Here is a 22,176-nt window from a genome sequence, read left to right on the forward strand (position 1 = left end):
CCCCCCCCCCCCCCCCCCCCCCCTCCTTTTGCCATTAGTCTCATTATTTTGCTGACTACAGCAAGAAGGACCTTTTATATATCCTTGAGTGTTAACAGTCATCGCCTCTTACTATGGCTACCTCCAGAGTCCAGAGGGAGCTTTGAAAGGGTTGTAACCTTGTTAAAGTGATGCAAGGCCTTTCTATGTCAGCCAGCCATTTACATTATTTGTTAAATACCGTCTCCTTTCTGAGAAACCGTCCTGTTGACGCTTTGCATGGACCGTTTGAGTAGATTTCCTCAATATTATCTGCCATCTATTTGAAATGAATTCCACACAACTCTGTGACTGCATTATTCTGTTCTCAAGAGTCGTTTTTTTGTCAGACGTGCATCACTGAGCATGCTGAAGGACACTGTTTACACTGCGGAGAGAAATGAACTACACCCGCAGTAATTGTTGTAGTGAATGCAAAGATCTTAGATTGTTCACGATGGTAGACGACTACTCAAGACAATTTTAGGATCAATGAATTGCATATTTTGATAATGATTAACGGTCAATATAATCTATTGTGCATGTTGTTTGTATTATTGCAATACATGACTTCGCCATGATGGTGCTAATTTCAGTTTAGGGTTATCTTTTGAACTATGAAATCCTATATTGACAAAAGAAATTGGTATTTAACCTGAGCAAGTGCAAGTTAAATGTTTCCTGGTGTATCCTCCTCAAAGTATTTTGCTTTTGACCCATGTGTGCATGTTCACAATCAAAGGAAGTAAATGCACAGTTTCACTTGCTAAGAGTACCACCTCCTAACTTCTGGCTGTGGTGATAGTCAGCGGTGTGGCTTTGAGATATCACACTTGACCTAACGAACAACTGTATGACTGACATGGCTACTGAGTGCTCAGCATGACGGTGTTGCTATGTACGGAATTGAGAGCAGTTAATACTGTGAAACATACATGACCTTCATTGTCAAATGTATTTTGTTTATATTTGGTGCTAAGGCCTCAGGACTGTACTCTAACCTTTGACCTTTTTGCTTCAGTAAACGCTGGAGTTCATTTCTGCTTCTCTATGCCAGCTTGTCTGAACAGCCTTTGACATTAACGCTGTGTGAACCAGACAGCTTTTTTTTAGCTTGCCCACTAGCCCTGTCTGCCATATTCGTGTGGCTGAGCAATACTGTTGTAAATAGTTTCCAGCTCCCCAAGGTACTACCAAGAAGACAGACAGACAGACAGGCAGGGAAGATATCGTATAAACATCAGTGATTTCCAGGCTTTTGGTTAATTCATCCCCAATTACACTTAAGGAAACGATTGACCCTCTTTCAGGTCGCACTTCTGTCTAATGCTAGGTGTCACTAACAGGTGGCCAATGGTGAGAACTTCTACATGATTGGTTCCTCTAGCTAGCGTAACAGATGCCCTTCCGCTAACTCTACCGTGGTTGTGGAGAGCCCTCTCTTCTTCTTTGTTAATTTTAATGAAATGTGACATAACCAGGGTGCCCATAGCCTGCTAATCAGCCCTAATCTGATCTATTGGATTAGAGGATGGGATGCATGTAAGTCGCTGCTTACAGTACATGTGTCTCCCTGCTCCCAGAAGTGAGCCCTCTCTGTCTTCCTGGGCTGGCTTTTTTTTTTTTTTCTTTTTTTTTTTTTTTTTTTTTTTTTTTTTGCGCCCTCGCTCTCAATGAAGATCAATTCTTATTGGTAAATCTCCTCGTTGCATGAAACTCTGAGACGCTTCTGCCGAATAGTCGGCTCCTCCAGCAGGATCTGTGTTCTTGCCGTCATCATAATCCCCCTCTCTTCTCTCCTGTGGGATTATCATGGCGACGAAGCAGTGCAGCCTGTGACGATCCGCTGCTCTTCTTTATGTTCTTTTTTTACTATTCTGGCTTTGATTTGGTGAAATACCAGGAGCCAGAATGCTGAACCAGAGCGCTGTGATGATCTTCACTGGGATTTGTGGGGCATTGGTGGTCATGGCAATGGCCTACTATGTCTACTGGTAAGTTGAGAGAGGCGGTTTGTTTGTCTGGGACAGGCCTAACCAGTTTTACTAGAAGTTGTGACAGAGATGGAAGTCAGCATGGCACTCCAGGGCTTAACTGTGTGCAGACCTTTGTGAGCCAAATTCAGTTTTTAGAATTCAAATGACTTGATAAGGGTGCAGTGCCTGCCAGGATCAGGCTAACGTTTTTGTTGTATGTACATTTCAGCAGTCCTTTGGACAGACGCGTCTGTCCGGCCTTAAGCAGCTTTAACCCAGTCAGCGTCTCTAATCTTTGTGTGGTTACAGGTGGGCCTGGATCCACAGCGAGGTGGATCTCCGCTGGCTGGTTTCTATGGTCGAACCAAATGTTTGTTTCTCTGAATGTCATTTAATACTTCTGTTGTTATGAGGTCCTCGAAACCCCCAATGCAAACAAAATATGGTCTTAACAAGAGAACACCTGACATTTGGTTCAACCACAGAGAAATGTTGATGTGTTTGACTAGTGTGAATGATGAAGTCATTATTGTTTTAAGCTCAGTTGTGGTGATATTCTGATTGGGCTTAATGTGAATATCTTCTTTACCAAAGTGGGTTTTTACTATCTACTCTTATCCAAACTACTAACCTGAATATCTGAAATGGAGCACTGATCCAGGCCTAAGCATCGGATTTCTTTTTTTCAAAATGACGTTTTTCAAACTAAAACATAACATTAATGGTCGCCTTCATTTCATGTGCTTGTGGTTCATTGTTTCATGCATTTTCTTATTTTATAGATGGTCAGAGAAAGTAAAAGTCTGCGTCCAGCTGCACATACTTCATTTAATCCTAACGACCCAGAGCGTCTCTCCTGCTGGGCTGCTGTCAGCTGAACACTGACAGTAGAGGAGATTCGAAAGTAATTTACTTTGCTGACAGTCAACACTGTACCTGAGAATGTTAGCGCAGCCAACAAACACTTGTGCTGTCCGCCTTCTCACGGCTTCCCGTTTCTATTTGCCTTTCTCACCTTCCATCACAGGTAATGCTAGTTTTGTGGTTTTGAGACGAGACTGTTTGTAAAGTTTGCAGCGTGCCACATTGTCGCTCCCTATTTGCTCTTTGTACAATGTTGCAGGCAAAAAAGACAAAACACGAAATGTGAATGGACTTGGGGCCTTCTCTACTGATTATTCCTATCATCGAATCATGATTCATCATTAAAATATAACCAAAGAATACAAGAATGTACAACTCGCGAAGAAAAATATGTGTTAACTTTGTTGGCCTGACACCTTGTTTTGCGCTTTTAACCATAATTCTCAAAGCAAATGTGTTGAGTGCTGAAGGCTAGTTTCATTTTGCAAAGTTATTTTCGGAGGCGGCGTGAATGCGCACAAATTCAGTGGTAAGAGGCACTTTGGTCTCGGCACCGTGAATTATGGCCTCCATTTCAGCTCGAAGTGAAAATGTGCTTGTTCCGACTTGTATGAGACCAACTAGAAGAGAAAGTGAGAACAAAGTTTATGTTTGGAAATGTGTCTCTCTAAGCACTCACGCAGAGTAACTGCTTGTCGGGGAACTTCTCTGTTAGCTGCTGGTGGCCAAACAACACCAATTTGAATTTTTTTTTCCTTAGCAAGTTGCAACATTTCCCCAACTAGTGCATTTACCGACTTCTGTTCATCGTTGTCAAGCTGACTGAAACGCAATCGCATGTATGCGTTGTTGCATTTTGTATTTACAACCCACTCCCCTCTTTGATTCTTAAGTGTTGTAGCGTTGCCACTCTTCTAAATATGTTCCAGGAGCCCCGGGATAAATCTACACTAGTGTGACTTTACCCCTTGAAGCCGCTCTCCCCCAGTAGGAACAAAGGTATCTGTAACACGAATCGGAGACAAACTGTGGATGTTTGGACTGATCACATCCATCAGGCGATGGATGACACACGTGCATGCGTAAGAGTGTTGCAACACTTCAGTGTGTCCCAACCGCAGAGATTAAGAAACAGTTTTCTGTTCATTTGTCCAGGAGGCCGAGCTGCAGCGCTGTGGAAATACGTGTGAGATTTAATTTCCTTCACTCCTCGGCTACTTTGTTATTCTGTGTGTTGTGTTGCAGTGTCTTGAGATTGATTGGTTGCACTAAATCAGACTAGTTGTCTTCATTAGTTGCCCACAATGACCTGGCCCTGTGTCAACATGGCTTAATTATAGTACTTTAATGAATGATACAGGCTTGAGGTAAGGCATCTTGGATTTCTACGATGTCATTGCAGACTCTCTGAACGAGACTGTCTGTGGGTAGAGACTTGTGTCACTCCCGTGTTGTCCTGCCTGCAGGCTCTTGCTCTAAAAAGAAAACACCAGACACGAAGTGTGTTTTTTTTGTTTTTGTTTTTGTTTTTGGCCGAATCGCTGACAGTCGTGTCAGTGAATGCAGGGGACTGTACATATGGTGATGTACTGCGTAGTTAATCGCACAGTGATCAATCAGTTTTATCTTTCATAATGAACAGAACGAGGATGCTTTACGTTGAAAGTGCTTGTTCTGGCGAATCAAATCGAGCACTCCTTAACCACAGTGAAATGGCTTGATTAACTATTTAGCCTTATGCTCTGATGTTGATGCTGTCACTAAATAAAACAGAGCTACGTACAGTGTAAAACAAAGCAGGTGGAGGCCCAGTTGGCAGAGGTGGATTGAGTTACCACAGACCGCTCCAGAGATCTGCAGGACAACTCGGATTAGAAAAGTTTCTCAGAACAGCTTTAAACTGGCTTGACCTACACTTTAATGGGCTTTAGTGCAGATGTGGGAACAGTCCATTCATGGCCGGGTGGCCTGTGGACGGTCTGATGGGAGAGTACTCATTGATTGTAACTTCAGACAAAAACACTTTGTGATACAGAAAGAATGAAGGTGGCTATAAGTGTTATGTCCCTGCCAGCTGTAATGACCAAATACGCCAAACTACAGCTGTGACATACAAAGCGTGTACTTTTTGTAGCTTTTATTGGAACTATAGAAAATAAAACTTGAATCTGAGTAGTTTGTTAGTCATAGTTTATTGAAATGTGTGTAAAATGGATACAGACACTAATAATCTAACCTTTGTAACCATGCGCTTCGTCAAACCGATGTGGAATTATTTGACACAGCCATGTTGAAAAGTTAATTCCGCCTGTTTGATGAACTGTTAGCTCAACCTCTGTTCTTCTGTCTCCTTCAGGTCTGTAATACTGGCTGACGGACCGTGTAAACGCGGCTTGTAAAAGGGATCCCACTGTGGTAAGACATGTTTGAATTACTGAAAGCATGTTTTTCCTGCAGAACAACAGACGTAAACGGACTACATTCTTCTGTTTCTGCCCTCTCCCAGGTTGGTCATAGTGTATAGAAAGGAGCCTACTCAGCTCTCCAGGCTCCTCAGCTATGGCTCTGCTGGCCTGCCTGAAGAGCCTGTTCATCCTGCAGCTGCTGATGGGCTTTGTGTTCGTGGTGAGCGGCCTCATCATCAACTTCATTCAGCTCCTCACCTGCATCCTCTGGCCGATCAACAAGCAGCTCTATCGTAAAATCAACTGCCGGCTGGCCTACTCCCTCTGGAGTCGTGAGTACATTATACGTCTGTTTATACGTTGTAGTTTTCTTTAGTGCAATACAAGACTTAAAAGACACTCGGTAGTATACTAGTGTTGTCTCAGTGCCCATGGTGTGTTGTCATCTCTGCGCAGAGCTCGTGATGCTGCTGGAGTGGTGGTCAGGCACAGAATGCACCTTATACACTGACCAAGCTACGGTGGAGAAGTTCGGCAAAGAGCATGTCATCACCATCCTCAACCACAACTATGAGATTGACTTCCTGTGTGGCTGGACCATGTGCGAAAGATTCGGCATCCTAGGGGTTAGTGATGAAGCAAATGTTAATCCAGTGAACTATTTTGTTGTAGTTGGACTTCATCATTCTACCCATCCTCCCTCTCTAGAGCTCAAAAGTGCTCGCCAAACACGAGCTACTGAAGGTTCCTCTGATTGGCTGGACCTGGTACTTCCTCGAAATCGTCTTCTGCAAAAGAAAGTGGGAGGAGGACCGAAAGACAGTCTTCAAGGGACTGAGCCAGCTCAAAGACTACCCTGAATATATGTGGGTAGGTACATGTCGGAGTCCTTGTCCTGCTACTACACACTCAACTCTTACCCAGTCTGAGTAGACTGAAATGTGAAAATGTAGGATAAAGTGGTGTACATTTTTAATTGTGGTTAATTACAACTTGGGTCTCATTTCTGTGGCATATGCATCACTTTTACTGCTCATGATTATTGCACTCACTAAGTCTATTGCTGAGATCGCTCAAAAGAAGTCCGACAGGCCAAGAAATAGTTTATTTGGAGATGAAATGTGTTAACACCCGTACGTTGAGTAATAATTCCTCAGGCCACAGAGAAAACTGTGTGGGCACATCTACACACCCAGTATAGCAGGTCGAAGGTCAACCATAAACTTGGCCAGTAAACGTCTTACATTGAGCAGTTTGGGTGTGACGTCAGTTTGCCTTTTTGTTTTTTCTTCCAAACTATTTTGACCGACTGACCAAAGAGTTTGTTTAAAAACCTGTTTAATTGTATGGGGGCTTGTCCAGTGTTGTTCAGTGTTATTCATATCAATAACAACAATTAAGTAAAAACTACAAAAATAAGATCCAAGTTGTGATGGACTGGAATTCGTAAGGATTCATGGGGATAAAATACTCTATGAGGAAATGCAGACGCTGCCCTTTGACACAGGTTCTCTCTACTCAAACTCTACTTGTGTATCTTCATGTTCACACAGTACACCAGCTGTATTTAAAAGCTCTCAACAGGATAGTGTGTGTGTTTCTGTTTTTCCTTTTCTCTGAACCTCCATGAACTGAACTTTCCTCTGTGCATCAACAGCCCCGGGAAAAATTTCTCTTCGCTGTTTCAAACAAGCGAGTGGCTTACATTGGTACCCGGTGGCAGCAGGTCCGGCTGCTTGTTGAGCACCTTTACCGAAGGTGTAAAGCTCCGTGTGCTTCAGATTTTCACCTTGACTCAATCAGTTCACCAGCTGAGATTAGGCAGATCAGCAGTTGATCTCATTAACTTAAGTCAAGCGTTAGGCCACTGCCGATGACATAGTTTTCATGTGTTCAGATAAACGAGCGAAACAGTCCACCTGCCTACTGAGATAAGAGGACAAAGGAAAAGGAGGTCACCTCAAGTCTTGTGTGACTCTTTTTTTTTTTCTTTTTTTTTTTTTTCTTTTTTATTTATATCTATATATAGATAGATAGATAGAGATGTGTGCTTGTGCGCATCAACACAGCTCCTCTCCCTCCACAGTTTCTGCTGTACTGCGAGGGAACCCGCTTCACAGAGCAGAAGCACCAAATCAGCATGCAGGTTGCCGAGAGTAAAGGCCTGCCCACGCTCAAATACCACCTACTACCCCGAACCAAAGGGTTCACCACCACACTGCAGTGTCTTAAGGGCACAGGTATGGTGTACAAACACGCACACAGTTCACCATGCTCGGTTCACGTAAGAGTCCTTTGTCCTTAATCTGTTTCTCTTTCTTGCAGTAACTGCTGTGTACGATGTGACTCTGAACTTCAAAGACAACCAAACTCCTACTCTCCTGGGCATCGTCAACGGCAAAAAATACAAAGCTGACCTGAGTGTTAGGTGAGTTCCACCCTCTGTTTACCTTTTTGAATCATCACTTATTGTATTGATCTATGGTGCAGAGTGTGAGGGTTTTAGGTGAGGGAGCCCCCTGCTGGTGAGAAACCATCATAACATGCCACAAGTGAATTTACATTATTGTCATGAAATGTTTTCTGTTGCAATGTACGTTGCATCTTCTTGTCCATTATATTCTGATGTCAGAGTTAGTCTTTCATGAAATGTTAGCTGGATGTCTTCATTACAAACATTTTTTAAAGAAATCTTGCTGATGTAATAAATAGCTGATGGTTGTAAAACTAAATTTTACTCTATACAATTTGTACACATCCTGATAAAGTTTTACATTTTTGCTGAGTGGAGCTTTAACGCATCATAGTATAACTCAATGCAACCTCTGTACGTTAATATTAGCAGAGTAAAAATGAGGTGCACAAGAGTCTTTAGCCACAGGTGTGTAGTACTGGTTTGCACATGTGCAGTACAGATCGGGTAGCAGGTGACACGTGTTGTCGTTCCTAAAGATTCCTGAAGTTCACAGCATTCTTTTAAAGGTCCTTCACCGTCAGCTCTATGAGCATTTAAATTCCATCATAGATCAGCAAGTCATTTCTCAGCTGTTCATTATGTGCTCATTTCTCACTGTCAAAACGAAAAGAATCTGTGACTGTTGGTTAGCTCGTGTCTAATCGTTGTAGTTTCAGGAATCTCAAGGTATAAGACAATGTTTTGTTTTTTTTTGTTTGTTTTTTCCCCCAACCAGGCGGTTTCCTGTGGAGGACATACCAGCTGATGAGAAGGAGTGTGCAATCTGGCTGCACAAGCTGTACCAGGAGAAGGTAAACTTTAAAATTCTAGTAGTCGCCTAATTAACCTCGGGGAATACCTTTTTAAAATAAGTATAAGGGAGGTTACTAAACCAATTATTCTTCCCCTCCTGCTCAGGACGCCCTACAGGAATTCTACAAAAAGGAAGGCAAGTTCCCCGGACCCACCATAACCACCCATCGCAGGCCATGGACGCTGCTGAACTTCCTGTTTTGGGCCACCCTGCTGCTTTCGCCCCTCATCAACTTTGCTTGCGGAGTGGTCGTCAGTGGCTCCCCCCTACTAATCATTGGCTTTATCATTTTCCTCATCATAGGTAGGTGGCGGTCCTTTTAGAATGAAAAGTAACAGGAGGATGTTAGACTGTACCTGGGGGGAGAAAAATGAATGCACAGTCTTGTTTGAATCGCTGTCCTCATTTACTCTCTTTGCTCTCTCCTCAGCCTCGATAGCTATCCGCCGCCTCATAGGGGTCACCGAGGTGAAGAAAACAGGCTCCAGTTATGGCAACCCGGAGGCCAAGAAAGAAAACTAAAGTGTCACCCCCCCTCCCCCCTCCGTGTACAGCCGTTTCTGTCAACCTGCGGCATCTCGCCCCTACCCAACTCAATTCTCCTCCTACTTTTGAGTCAGTCGGCAGGCAGTGGAGGAGACCCAGCAGTGAAAACATGATGGAGACCAGAGTTAGAAATATGAATTGCACTAGAGTGAGCGAGGGCATTGGGGGGTCTGGGGTTCAAGCTCTCTTATGTAACACAGAACGTAAGGAGGGGGAGATGCATCTTTCTTAATCCCACCGCCTACATCCAAGTTCCATTAAATCCCCGTAACACCCGAGTTTAAGCTCCTAACTTGTCTGAGGTCGCATGGACAGCCAGTCAGCCCATTTCCTGCTCTGCTCTACCAACCACTTCCTGTCCGAGTCATCAGCCAATTAGGGAGTGGTGACGTGTTCATTCTTTTTTTTGCCCACTGAACCCAAGAAGATTTGTATTTATGTGCCCCAAGTAGCCACCGCTGACACTTCTACTGCTCCTCCAACACAAATGTTGACTGTGCTGTAAAAGTTAACAGCAGCGTGTTAACTTTTACAGACTTTTGGCAGTTACTATTTGTCTGTTGTGAAAAGATGATGATAATAAACTGACCACATTGACATCATTGGATTGTCCAAGTAGGATTCTTTCTTGAAATAGACGTTGCAGTTTTTCATGTATCATTTTAAACCACTGACATTCAGTCCACCTCCTCTGTGTTGGGTTAGCAGCAGAAGTCTCAGGGCAGAGATTTCCAAACACAAATCCCACATCATCTCCAGGGCTAGATACTGCAAGGGTTAAGTGGGCGAGTCTTTTTTTGGGAGTTTTCATCTCATTATTTTGGTGAACTGACCCCTCACCGTCTTGGCATTGAGAGGCTGGTGTCTGCTAAACTAAAGCAAGGGCTCCAAATGTGAAAACCGTCCTCAAGGACACCGACCATCTGCTACGGGTCTCATTTGTAGTCCGCAGCACCAACTCCTACAGATTCATTGACACATTTTGTTTTTTTTCAGTTCTATTCCTATTTTCACTTGCTTTACACAGATAGGAATTTGATTACATATTTTTCTGACCCCCTAAATGTGACGTTAATTCAACCAGCGATCCCGGTCCCGACACTGAAGCCGTTCAGCTTACCACCCCTTCTCCTCTGATGCTTGACAGTTTAAATGCAGTGCACACTGCTCTGCTCTTTTGTGTTTGAATCTTGGTGTAACCAGATCCCAGAAAAAACTCATGTATTGTCTTCACGTAGCCTCGCAGCTGTTGGCGTATCATTTTTCTTTCCAGACATAGACTGCAGTCGTGATGTTTTAACCTTTGCCTTAAATCAAGCTTGCTCAGGCAAGGGATTGCTCATTCACCACCCCTTTAAAACAGCACCCACCTCTTTACCTCTGCGTTATGTTTGAATGGTCACCAAATGAATAATGAAAAGCAAAGCAAATGAATAATGAAAAGCCATTTTTAATTGAAGTGGAAAGCTAGAAAGTTGTTGCTTTGTGGCTTCCTTGTAGTCGTTGAGAAGCTGCTCACACACTCTGTGCCGGCAGCTTTGTTTCAGTGGATGTCCGAGCCGTTGTTGTGGCACAGCTCCATACATTTCACCATTTTTAAAATCGGTCATCCCAGAGTTAGTTGTTCTTCACTGCAACAAATTGAACGTTGGCCGCTGCAGTCCATGAGTGCATCTCTTCCAGTGTTGAAAGCCAGTTTTCCTGGTCCAAAATGCAACCAATGGTAGCAAGACGTGGAGGGGACATGTCGTGTCCTGCTCTCTCCTCCCCTCACTGTCGTGTTAATCATATATTTTGTTGGTTTTCGTTTTTTCCCTCCTCAGCAGCAATATGTTGTGTACATCCTCTCTCTGTGGATTTCTCAAACCAGACCGATTTCATACAAGCCTTAATAGACAGTGCTGCTTAAATTTTGTGTGGAAATGTAGACGCTAACTGAGCCCCTGTTGTGTCCTCCTGTATAACAAGCAAGTTGCCGGAATTAGTTGCCATGCAAGCTTGTTCTAAAGTTAATAAAGAATTAAAAAGAAATGAGACTAGGTGAAGTCTGCTCTTGTGCAGAAAGAGCTGTTTGTAATCGGTTCACGTTTTTTTTACAAGAAGATACTTTGACTTGCTTTACCTTATTTGTTTACAGCGTTAGTATCTTGGCCTGCTGTCTTTTCTCTCAAGAGGTCAGATACCAATGCAGTGCACTTCATCCTGTCATTCAGTAACACTCTTATTCAGAAGCAAGAAGAATGGTAATAAGCAAAGTATTTAGGAACACTTTTTACACTGGATGTTTTCTATTCAGTGAAGGAATATACATGTAACTTGTGGTTGCTGTTTTTTTCTTTTTTCTGAGGTCTCCAATGGAATCAAATATTACAAATTTACACAATTGAATGATTTCTTTTTTTTTTTTTTTTTTTTTTTTTAAATCAAGGATAATTGAGTTGGTGGCACTTCTTGCGTCAACTTTTGTTTTCTAAACAATTTTTATGTTTTTCTTCAACTAAAAACACTTGATAATATTAAAGGATTTAATCTCACAGCAACTCTTACGCTTTTGACTTATTTGTATTCGTGTAAGTTTCTGTTTGCGCAGTAGGTCCGACACAAAAGACTAAAGCTCAGAGTCCAGGGGGCAGAAGAAGCTGAATCCACACAAAAAAAACATGCTTCAAACCTTTTCCTCCCATCTTGTCTCATCCATCAACAGAACCATTTTCAGCAGAGGCACATTTACAGCCATCCTCCATCATTTATGATGACACATCCACAATTTTCCATTAAGATAGTGTGAGGAGACGGGGTACACTGAAAATATGTACAAAAGGTTAATGGTGACTGTCTCATTCGCTTTTAGAAATTGTAGAGATGTACGTAGCTGTTCTTTAGCCGTAGACCTTTTGAATGACAACCAATCGTGTGTTTGTGTGTGTGTGTGTGTATATACTCATACTCGCAGGATGTGTGACAGGATGTATAAATATGTACATAATGTAAATGATTATGGTCACTTTTAGAAATGGCAGCAGTGCTTCTGTTTTTTTTTTTGTTTTTTTTTTTTTTTTTTTGGGGGGGGAAATAGTTCTTTTGAATGATTGTCCTCGAGTTCAGGCTAAATGTTCCACTTTTGGGAAAGCTACATCAGAAGATTTAAACATGAGCTGGCCTCCGGGGGGGTGGGGGCATTCACTTTACGAAAATATCTGCGAAGGTTATGCGTGACACTGGCTCACCTATCAGGTTTGGAGCTGTAATTGCCTTCAGTGATGCTCCTCTTCTAATTAAAGCCACAGCATGCTGTAGGCATGCACAGATGATGCTGACAAAGCTTTTTTCCAACTTTGTAATTAATCATGGTTTCTTACTGTAGTCAATTACTTTTTGCATGATGTGCACCATTGCGCAGTCACTGAATAGAGTCAATTATAACTCGGGGACTCGTTTTGAAGACTGGCAATGCAACAGCTGTGGCATTAACTGAATTTGAACCTCAATAAAAAGGCTTTCCAAGGAAGCTGAGTAAGTGTGATTCTTGCTTTTGTTATTGCTATACTGTTCAAACATCTTGATTGGTCTTGTTTAAAGGCCCAGCGAACCTTGGTTTCAAGTCGTGATTTTTTTTTTTCAGTACAATATCAACTATTCATGACCAAATAAGCAACAATCAAAGCTGAATTTGAAGAAGGAAAAAAAACATCCTTAGGTATTAAGAGTCTAATGTAGAAAAACTCATCAGGACTGTGTGGGTGTGGTTTGAACAGATTAGACTGAATAGTTTCAACTGATCAAATGTTACTCAGCCCTGATTGGTTCACAGAAATAAATGGCATCACCTGATTACATCTGCTATCTCTACTTGGAGAGATGACATGTTTATAGACTTAAATCACTGTTTGAGTGGGCTGGACTTTGACATCAGGCAGACAGCGGAGTTAAACATTAAAGCGCAGCTGTACATTTAGGACCAACAAAGTGGTCTTTGAAGAAATATGTGACGGAATAAAAGATGGAAGAAATGGTTTCAGTGGGCTGCAGAGCAGAGACGAGGAAAGGTATGCTGTTGAATTACATTTGGTCTTTCTTACCTTAACAGTTAAGTGAGTATTAATTAGTAGCATTGTGTCTTTCACAGTTGTATAATGGCTTTGTAACTTTAAGTTCATGGCTGTCAAAGAAGAGCAAGCAAGAGCACAGACCTGACTAAACAATCTCCCATCAAGGTCTATGTAGTGTTTATCCATCAATTGCATCAAATGGTCCTCAACAGTTGGAATCAGCTGTCATGTTCAAATTTCTAGTTTTTCTGAGTTTCAAGACTTGTCATCCCTGCTGGTTTACAAGTTGAGATTGAAAGTTCATTCTTTACTTTTATATTTGAAAAAAACAAGCCCAAGACAGTCCATTTGGTAGCTGTTATGGAGCTTTCAACCACATCACACAATCTTAACCATGAACTACTCTTTCCATGGTCCAGAATGAAATTTTGTCCAAATTCATTGGAAAATGTTAAAAATTGAGTTTGTTCTTGATATTTGAATGCATATTAATTGATTTGATCTTTGTTCTAAGTTTCCAATACATGTTTTTATTATTTAGTATGCATTTACAATACCTGCATTTCAGTAAGACTATGATATGATGACATAATTTGCACTGCTGTTGCTGTGTCTGCTGCCAGGGGACAAACAGGAGCTGAGGATTGTCCTTCTGGGGAACGACTGGCTGGAAAAGAGTTTGACAGGAAACACTATCCTCGGCCAACAGATGTTTGATACCAGCAGAGACGTGAAGATGTTTGTTAGGAGACAGGGTGCTCTTGACAATAGCCGTACAGTGATTATCATCAATAGCCCTGAAAGGTGGATCCACTACTCCTTCCGAGACCCCGGCCTGGTGAACGACAACATGACAGCCTGCATGGCCATGTGCCCGCCGGGACCTCATGCCTTCCTCATGGTCATACCCATCAGCCCTCACCGAGGCAGGGAGTGGACAGTCGAGGGTCCTCTTGAGCTGCTTAATGATACAGTGTGGAGAAACACGATAGTAATATTCACCAGATGTGAGAGACTGAGAGGGTCGTCCATAGAGGGCTACACTGAGAGACACCGGTTTCTCAAAGCGGTTTTGGAGAGGTGTGGTCAGAGATACCACCTTTTGGACACAAGCATTTGGGGAGACGATGATGATGCTCAGGTTGCAGAACTTCTGGAGAAGATTGATGCAACGGTTGCAAGAAACATAAAGGCAGGAGCAGTCGGTTGGTTGACAACAAATGAGGAAGTCTCTAGAATAACTGGGAGGGAAAGGAAGGAATTAGAAGAGAGGGCGATTCTGAGGCGAATTAATATGCAGAAGTCCAGAAAGACACTCGGATCCCTCATGGGTAAGTATCAGCTAATCAATCAATATGTTATAGTAACACTGGATTAAATGACCATCGGTAATGTGAAAGGAATCTTGCGCAAACTCCTGTTTAATGGCTACGTTTTTGCATTCGGTCAGAGCAAGTGACGTAGTATATCGGGCGACCATTATTGAAAGTTCAGGGTATAATATTAAGTAGGGCCCACTTCTAATGTCCACATTCACAGGCCCACAGACTTTGAGGCACGTTCCCGCAAGGGTCTTCAGGTTTAGGACTGTCCCACTGTCAAATTGACAAGTGCATTTTGAGCCTTTTATGCGCACTTTCCGAAGGTTCTTCCAAGTAATATCCAATGAAGTTTCTTAAAACAAAGCTTTCCCTTTTTGAAAGAGTTCGGGTACCCCTCATCTATCCCATTTAATCCCTTTGTCGTTGTCATTTTTCAAAGTGCACACAAACATGAGATTGTTCCAAGGTACTGTAATATTGTTGCCTAACTCCTGCATGTTTTTGATCCAGGAGAGTCTCCTCTGATCTCAATGCTTCGAGTTCTCATCATGGGACCAAAGCAAGTTGGGAAAAGCTCAGCTGGTAACACCATTCTTGGAAAGGAAGTATTCCCTGCTGGACTTCAAACATCACAATGCACTGAGGGACGGGGAGACATTCACAAAAGGCAAGTCACTGTGGTTGAGGCTCCTGGTTGGCATGGGAGATACTGTTCAGAAGACACCCCACGGGAGGTCCAACAGCAGATGTGTCACAGTGTGTCTTTGTGTGCCCCCATTCCCAATTCGGTCCTGGTGGTTGTACGCAGCGATGAGACTTTCACTGAAACGGACCGGTTGAGAGCGGAGGAACACTTGAGCTTGCTTGGAGTTTGGGTGTGGACTCGAGCAATCGTGCTGTTCACTTGGGGAGACAAACTGGGAGTCACTCCCATTGAGGAGCACATAGAGAGTTGGCCTGCCCTTAAGTGGTTGGTGGACAAATGTGGGAATAGATATCATGTTTTTGATAACTCAAACAAGGTGGGAGATATTCAGGTTAAAGAACTGCTGGCAAAGATTGAGGAAACAGAGGTGAAGAATGATACTGGACACTTGTTGCGTAGTTTTATAAAACTCCAAGAAACCAACCAAAAGCTAGATCAAAGCTCCAAAAATAAAGCAAGACAGCTCAAGAAGGCAAGGAGGGACATTGATCTGCTTACACAAACAGCCAAGGAGAAGGAGAGGATAGTAGAGGACATGATTAAATCAGCTAAAGAGAAAGATGAACAGTTTGAAGCTCTGAAAGCAGCGAGGGAGTCAGAGGAGAGGAAAGATAGAGACTATGAAGAACAGATTGGCAGAGGATTAGTGGAGGCTAAGAGGGAGAACAACCAGCTTAAACAAGTCATTATGGGGAAAGAAGAAATGATAACAAGCCTGTGTGAAAGATATGCTGTGAAAGATGATGTGATTAAAGCTACAAAGCAAAGCAGTGAGGTGGAAAAGGAAGCGCTGGAGGAAAGAGTGAAGGAACAAGAGCAAGGGACAGCAGCCTTCAAGGAAAAGTGTGCGAAGAAAGATAAAGCGCATGATCAAATGATGATGAATCAGAAAAGAGAAGCGAAGGAGCTCGAAGAGACAATTAAACAGCTGAAGAGAGAAAATGAAGACACAAAGAAGGCGTTGAAGGCCACAATCGAAGGGGTGCAGCGGCACTATAAGAAGAAAGAGATTGATAGAAGAAATGAGACAAAAACTGTGGACTTTAACAAAAGTAACCAACTTAGGAAAACAATGACGGACGTGAAGTCATTAGAGGAGCTTGCCCGACAACAAAAATCGGCGTTTGCGGTGCATCTGAGCCACCATAAAGAAGAAGAAGCTAAACCCAGTGAGTACGAACTCATAAGCAGCACAAATCCTGAGTGATATGATCCTGGTGTAATTATTTAATTAAATGTAACTTCTTTCATTTACAGAGACGGAAAAGAACAGACTGGCTGTGTTAGACGATGACATCATGCTACATGAGAAGGTGAGTGAAAATGTTTTTTATTATTTGCAATAGAATTAGTAAGGCCAAGCAGATCAATTAAATCTTTGTTGCAAACTGTATTAGGGGAGGAGTGCAATACTACAATCAACCCTCTCTGCGCTCAGCCAAGCTGTGTGGTCAACACCTGCTTTTCGGCAAAACTTTCTTAAATGTTTTATCAACAAGCTACCTTTTCTGTCAAAGTATTTTTTAGCTAACCGTGACATTCCTGAAAAGTTTCAGTGTGGCTTTAAATCCAGTGGTGGGCCGTCAGGGCCTGCAAAGCCTTCTCTGCTGGACTAAACAGAATCACAAAGCTATATCTATTTTATAATTTAATAATGTTTCTTAAATACACTACATGTATTATAATTTATAAAAATATTTTTCCCATTATCTTATTTTCCTCAGTTGCTCTGCTTCCAGTGCAGCTTGTTTTAAGTAGAGCTTTTATCCAATCAGATTTCACCTCTGTGTCTCTAGGTAAGAACAGAGGCCTGAGGCCTGCAGACTCACAAGTGCATCCATGTGCAGTTTAAGTGAATGGGGACGATATTGTTGATTGTCATAGTCTTCAACCAATCAGATCTTTAGTTTGACATGTTGGGCGTATTCTTTGACGTGTCAGAGCCTGCTAGCCGGCCTATAGCTACGTCAGCATTACTTGCAGCTCAATTTTCCATGTGCAGCTCTGCAGTGAGGTACAGCGTGTGCTGTGATTGGTCAGTGGGCGATCACGTGACTATCGTGAACGAAACTTAACAGCAGAGGCTTAGTCGGCGTTGTGAATCACATCACGTGATGCAGCTCAGCCAATCAAATATGGGCATTCTGACAAGTTTCCTGACTTGAGTGAGATGTACCACACACCGTGACACAGGGGGCTGAGACGAGGAAAGACATTTCAGAGCAGTACGTTAAATGTTCAAGTTGTGAAAGTAAAATCATAAGACAATCTCATTGGGCTATGGCTTGTCATTAAGTAATGATGGTGGGTCCCATAGCCAGACCAGCTGAGAACCACTGTCCTACATGAGTGCAGAAAACATTATATTTTCCTGAATTTAAGCTTCTGCATTTTCCAAATGCTCTAGCATTATTCAGAGGTATCGTTAGCCTCGTACCGAACGGTTTAATACGAATACTATATAGTTACAGCCTTAGAAACGAATAACAACTGTGGCGCCATTATGTGGTTATAAGCTGGTATTTCAGCTGCAGGACAGCAGTGAAGGCCTAGGTATAAAATGCACGACCTGCCACTGTTTAAATCGCCCCATAGAACTGAAACAACTCTTTGAAGAATTTTGAATGATCTTCGCTTAACTGTTGACTCAGGGAACTCATTTAATCATGCCTTTAAACATTGTGTGGGCATTAAAGGCACTGACCTCAAATGGTTCCAGTCATACCTGATGAATAAGACTTCACCTCGGTGAGTATTGTTCAGCTGCAGCTCCACTTACCTGTCTTACAAATCTATTTGCCTATAAAAAGGCTCATTGGAGCCTTTGCTGAAATGTTATATCAAAAACTTGGATGGATTTAAACTCTTTATGAAAATGACGACCTGACCTATTGAATGACTCTGTTGGTAATCTTTGCCCTTTCTCACAATTGAGCTTTTGTTAAGAATCTTAATGGGATTTTTAGATGGTTCTTCAAATTTGATGAGCAAATTTGTTCAGTTGTCAAAACTAGCTTCTTCCAGTTAAGACCTTTAGCTAAAGTAAAGGCATACCTCCAGCCCAAGATCTTAAAGGAATACTTCATGCTTTTATTACCTTAATACCTTAAACGTTCAATGCCGCAGCTGCCAAACTCGAGTTTGCTAGTCGGGCTTCTGTGTGATAAAGTTACAGTTACTGTACTTTACTGCTATGGTGAGGATTTGCCTTGTAATGAGATCCTACTATTTCTACTTCCCTTTCTTTCCAAACTCACACACACATATACGCCATTACGCTTATTTCATACACACGTGGCGTGTAAGCTCGGACTATATCCCAGTTAAATATTCACGGCCTCGCTGCCATTGCAGAGTATTTCATGACATGATTACTTATCTCAATACGTCCACCTTCTCGCTCCCCGCTCTCTTTTTCATCTCTCCTCCGCCAATGTTAAGTTACACGAGTGATCACTCTCGAGCCTACGCCGCCATTTTTGGCGCAGCCTTGCACCTCTATGTCAGCTGTACTGGCTGGACGTGAAAAAAATGGATTACATTAACTTGATAGAAGAGGCCCCGCCCTAAGGAAGAACAGCAGGAGCCCGTCCCCCTCTGCCCCCCACCTTCACTTTCTTGCCCGCCCTGCTGATATTGGTGTTGACGCATTTTAATCACAATTTCCACAATGTCATTTTTTTTTTTTTTCAAAGAAGAGAGAAAAATATTTTATAAATGACACATTGATTTGGTGATGGTTTATTTCAAGCAATTACTCTTATTTATATTTTGATCCTCCTCTTGCCTCTCAAAAATAGAGGAGGAGCAGCCTCCTCTGCCTCTACTGACCGGCTTCCTCTGCTACACACACCTAAGTACATATTTTTTATCAAGTGTAAGATATGGTGCACTTAACGTATACTAATACAGTGATTCTTATTGGGTCCATAGAAGGAGACTGCTAACCAAATGTGGCAACTTAAGGCTGACTGGACTCCTTCGTGGCTGAGGGCGGGAGGTGCTGCGCTGGGAGCTGCGTTTGGGGCTCTTGTTAGCTCCTCCAGGGTGACTACAGGGATGAGTACCAGGTCAGCTGTTGGGGCTGACCCAACAAAACTGAAAGCATGCTGTATAATGTTGCTTAGAGGAGCTTTTTTAAGCCTCAGTAATTAACTTATCAAGATTTAGTTAGTGTGTTTTTACCAGACAGCATAGGACAACAAAGAGCAACTATGTTAAAAACAAGCATATTCTATTATTACATTTAAAATGAGGCCCAAACAAAAGGTCCAACAAAAATATTTATTTATTTATCTTCTACATCTTCTGATACGTGCAAGAGAGGTGGTTGTGTGTATGCATGTCAGGACACTATTTTGTATGATGTTGTTCAACAAGTTTCCATGATTAAAGGCACTAATTGCATTACATACAAGATCAGAGCAAAAAACAAATACATATTGGCAAAAGTGAAAGTTAAATACTATGTTAGTAAGCATATATTGAGACCATTCCACATACAAGAAGAAAAAAATGGGACATTCTGCAGACATTTCAGGAAAACTCAAACATTATAACATATCTTGCTAATATATAGAATCTTTCTTTGACACATTACATTTAATTGCCTAACCAGGGACAGAGGCCGCATATTAGCTTCAGCTAGATGCTGTATACATTACAACATTACATCTGTTGCATTGCTTCCTTTAATCAAACATAAATTATAATACAAACAGAGTTAAAATGAATTGGAAGCAGTCATTTGTTTTCAACATTCACCAAACCTAAAATTCTTTTTCGTATCTTTGTCAGTTTAAATCCATATATTAGAGGATTCATCACAGGAGAAATGAGCAGGAATTCTATAGCGATGACGTTTTGAATGCTCTGAGGTAAATCTGTGGAGCCAAATCGCATATACATCAGATCAAAAAGGATTACAACAAGAAATGTGACTAAAGACACTAAATGAGGCACACACGTCTGCATAAACTTTGCCCTGTCATCTTTGGACCTCACACAAGTTCTAATCATATGCATATAAGTCCAAATTGTGAATAACCCATGACATGCATAAATGATAGTTGTTGCATATGAGAGAATGTTACTTAAAACAGTTTCAGTGTCAGGGCAAGCAAGTTTGACAATTATCCAGTTCACACAAAAGAGTTTTGGAATTTTTGAACCACATAACTTCAGTGTAGATGTTAGAAAAATACTGATGGAAAAGATGCTGAAAGGTGTGAGCCAGGAGAAACATATCAGCTGAGAGAGCCTCCTCTTTGTCATGACAAAGTGGTAGTGAAGTGGTCGACATATAGCCAGATATCTGTCGTAGGCCATCACTGCTAGAATGGATAATTCACAACTAGCAAATGAATACATGACAAAAGCCTGTAAAAGGCATCCTTCATATGAGATCTGTTGAGAGGAAGACAGCAGATCGAAGAGGAATTTGGGGTAGAAACCTGTGGTCCCATAAAGTCCATTAATGCAAAAACTGCACAACAAGATATACATGGGTTCATGTAGGTGTTGATCTAAGATAATGATCATGATGATAGAGGTATTCAAAAACAAAATCACACAATAATACAGTAAAGTGAGTGAAAAGATAGCAATTCTGTAATGCATTGTCTCATTTATCCCTGATAGAAGGAAAATTCTCACAACAGAAACATTATCCATGATTTATACAGCAAATTATCACAGTTTTGAAATATTCAAAGATTACCTGTCTGGTGTCACAACCTACAGTAAGTGGTTACATAGCAAGGCGTTAGGTAATAGTGCTGTCTGCTCTGACTCTGGTCTCCTTCCACACCACTTATTAGTCACAGCTTTGACTATGACAACAACACATTTGGGAATTCAAACTCTGAGTACTGGTCCAGGAACACTTGAATGTGAGTATGTGAGTGAGAATGTGAGTAGAATGTGAGTAAACAACCAGCGGACTAATCTCTCCACCATGAAAAATAAAATAGAAAATGTATTTATTGGGTCGTATGGTAAAAAATCTGACGCTACATTACAAATGCAAAATATGTATCACATCAAATCTGCCTTCTGATAATAATACATTTGTTTTGCAGAGGCATAGTGTCGTTATCTCATTGGTTACATTTTGGCGGTGGTGGGCCGTGCATTTTATACCTGGACCTTCACTGCTGTCCTGCAGCTGAAACACCTCATTATGACACCACAGCTACGGTTATTATTTGTTTTGTGTAAAAATGAAACTCAACACCTATAAATACACTAACTGCAGAGTGCAGATACATGAATATGCCGAGACTGTGTCTCCTCTCTTCTCTGACTGCAGCTGGGACTGCTGCACACTACTGTGAGAGTGACCGCCTGTGAGTGCTTTGGGGCTGCTCACGGCAGCACCCGCTGCTCGTTCACGACAGTGCAGAACGGTACGTGCTTTCACGTCAGAGTCAAAACACCAGAAAAGTCTCCAACAACACCAGAAAAAGTTGCTAGATTTGTCACTAGTAGCTTTTGACAAAAAAAGTCGCCATGAGGGTTTGGAAAGTCGCCAGATTTAGCGAGAAAGTCGCCAAGTTGGCAACACTGGCACCGGCTAAATATGTCCCCAGAGCAACATTGGACGTAACAATAGTTCCTATCACATAAAAAAACGAAACAAAAATCCATCTTCATAAAAACAAGTTGTACAAATAATAATATATAAACAAGCATATTAAAGCTACTGCAGATGTAAAAACAAACGCATTTAACTTACCAGAGCTGCTGTTCACTATTTAAAGACAAAGTCCATCCTCCTTTCTTTGTTAACAAAGAGTTTAATCTCACGGTTGTACAGTAACGTTACATCTGTGCGTTTTAGTTCCAGTAAGAAGTCCTCGATTCATGGACGCCAGTGAAGACAGTCGAGCCTCTCCAGTTGTATTTCTTGAATACGTTTTAATGCGTTTGAGGGCTGAACATGTCCGCTCGACAGAGGCAGCAGATATTGGGATTGTCACCGCCCAACATGTCAGGCTAGCCCACTGACCAATCACGTATG

The 22,176-nt window shown here is 41.9% G+C and overlaps 3 protein-coding genes across 5 annotated transcripts in view; 2 read left to right on the forward strand and 1 right to left on the reverse strand.

The window, feature by feature from the left end:
- The window catches only part of agpat3 (1-acylglycerol-3-phosphate O-acyltransferase 3), a 13,801-nt gene extending 2,187 nt beyond the window's left edge, over positions 1–11,614 (forward strand). For 2 of the 3 annotated variants that reach the window (XM_031858445.1, XM_031858446.1), the window contains exons 2-10: positions 5,215–5,273; positions 5,365–5,595; positions 5,720–5,889; positions 5,972–6,133; positions 7,350–7,503; positions 7,589–7,691; positions 8,455–8,530; positions 8,637–8,835; positions 8,963–11,614. In XM_031858445.1, coding sequence (XP_031714305.1) covers positions 5,418–5,595; positions 5,720–5,889; positions 5,972–6,133; positions 7,350–7,503; positions 7,589–7,691; positions 8,455–8,530; positions 8,637–8,835; positions 8,963–9,054 — 1,134 coding nt within the window. In that variant the 5' untranslated portion in view covers positions 5,215–5,273; positions 5,365–5,417 and the 3' untranslated portion in view covers positions 9,055–11,614. Of the gene's footprint in view, positions 1–1,688; positions 2,013–5,214; positions 5,274–5,364; positions 5,596–5,719; positions 5,890–5,971; positions 6,134–7,349; positions 7,504–7,588; positions 7,692–8,454; positions 8,531–8,636; positions 8,836–8,962 lie in introns of those variants that run through there. The other variant, XM_031858447.1, reaches the window with a different exon arrangement.
- A 1,076-nt stretch (positions 11,615–12,690) lies between these two features.
- LOC116389779 (GTPase IMAP family member 8-like) lies at positions 12,691–16,362 on the forward strand. The gene is made up of 2 exons (XM_031858730.1): positions 12,691–14,458; positions 14,960–16,362. Exons 1-2 carry the CDS (start codon positions 13,837–13,839, stop codon positions 16,360–16,362), a joined length of 2,025 nt encoding a protein of 674 aa, XP_031714590.1. The 5' UTR covers positions 12,691–13,836.
- Positions 16,363–19,898: 3,536 nt separating this feature from the next.
- On the reverse strand, positions 19,899–20,828 carry LOC116389615 (olfactory receptor 6K3-like). Its single transcript, XM_031858448.1, has one exon. It carries the CDS (start codon positions 20,826–20,828, stop codon positions 19,899–19,901), a length of 930 nt encoding a protein of 309 aa, XP_031714308.1.
- Between the last annotated feature and the right edge of the window lie 1,348 nt (positions 20,829–22,176).

The sequence above is a fragment of the Anarrhichthys ocellatus genome, unplaced genomic scaffold, assembly GCF_004355925.1.
Source record: "Anarrhichthys ocellatus isolate YVR2014 unplaced genomic scaffold, GSC_Weel_1.0 scaffold20, whole genome shotgun sequence".
Taxonomy (NCBI): domain Eukaryota; kingdom Metazoa; phylum Chordata; class Actinopteri; order Perciformes; family Anarhichadidae; genus Anarrhichthys; species Anarrhichthys ocellatus.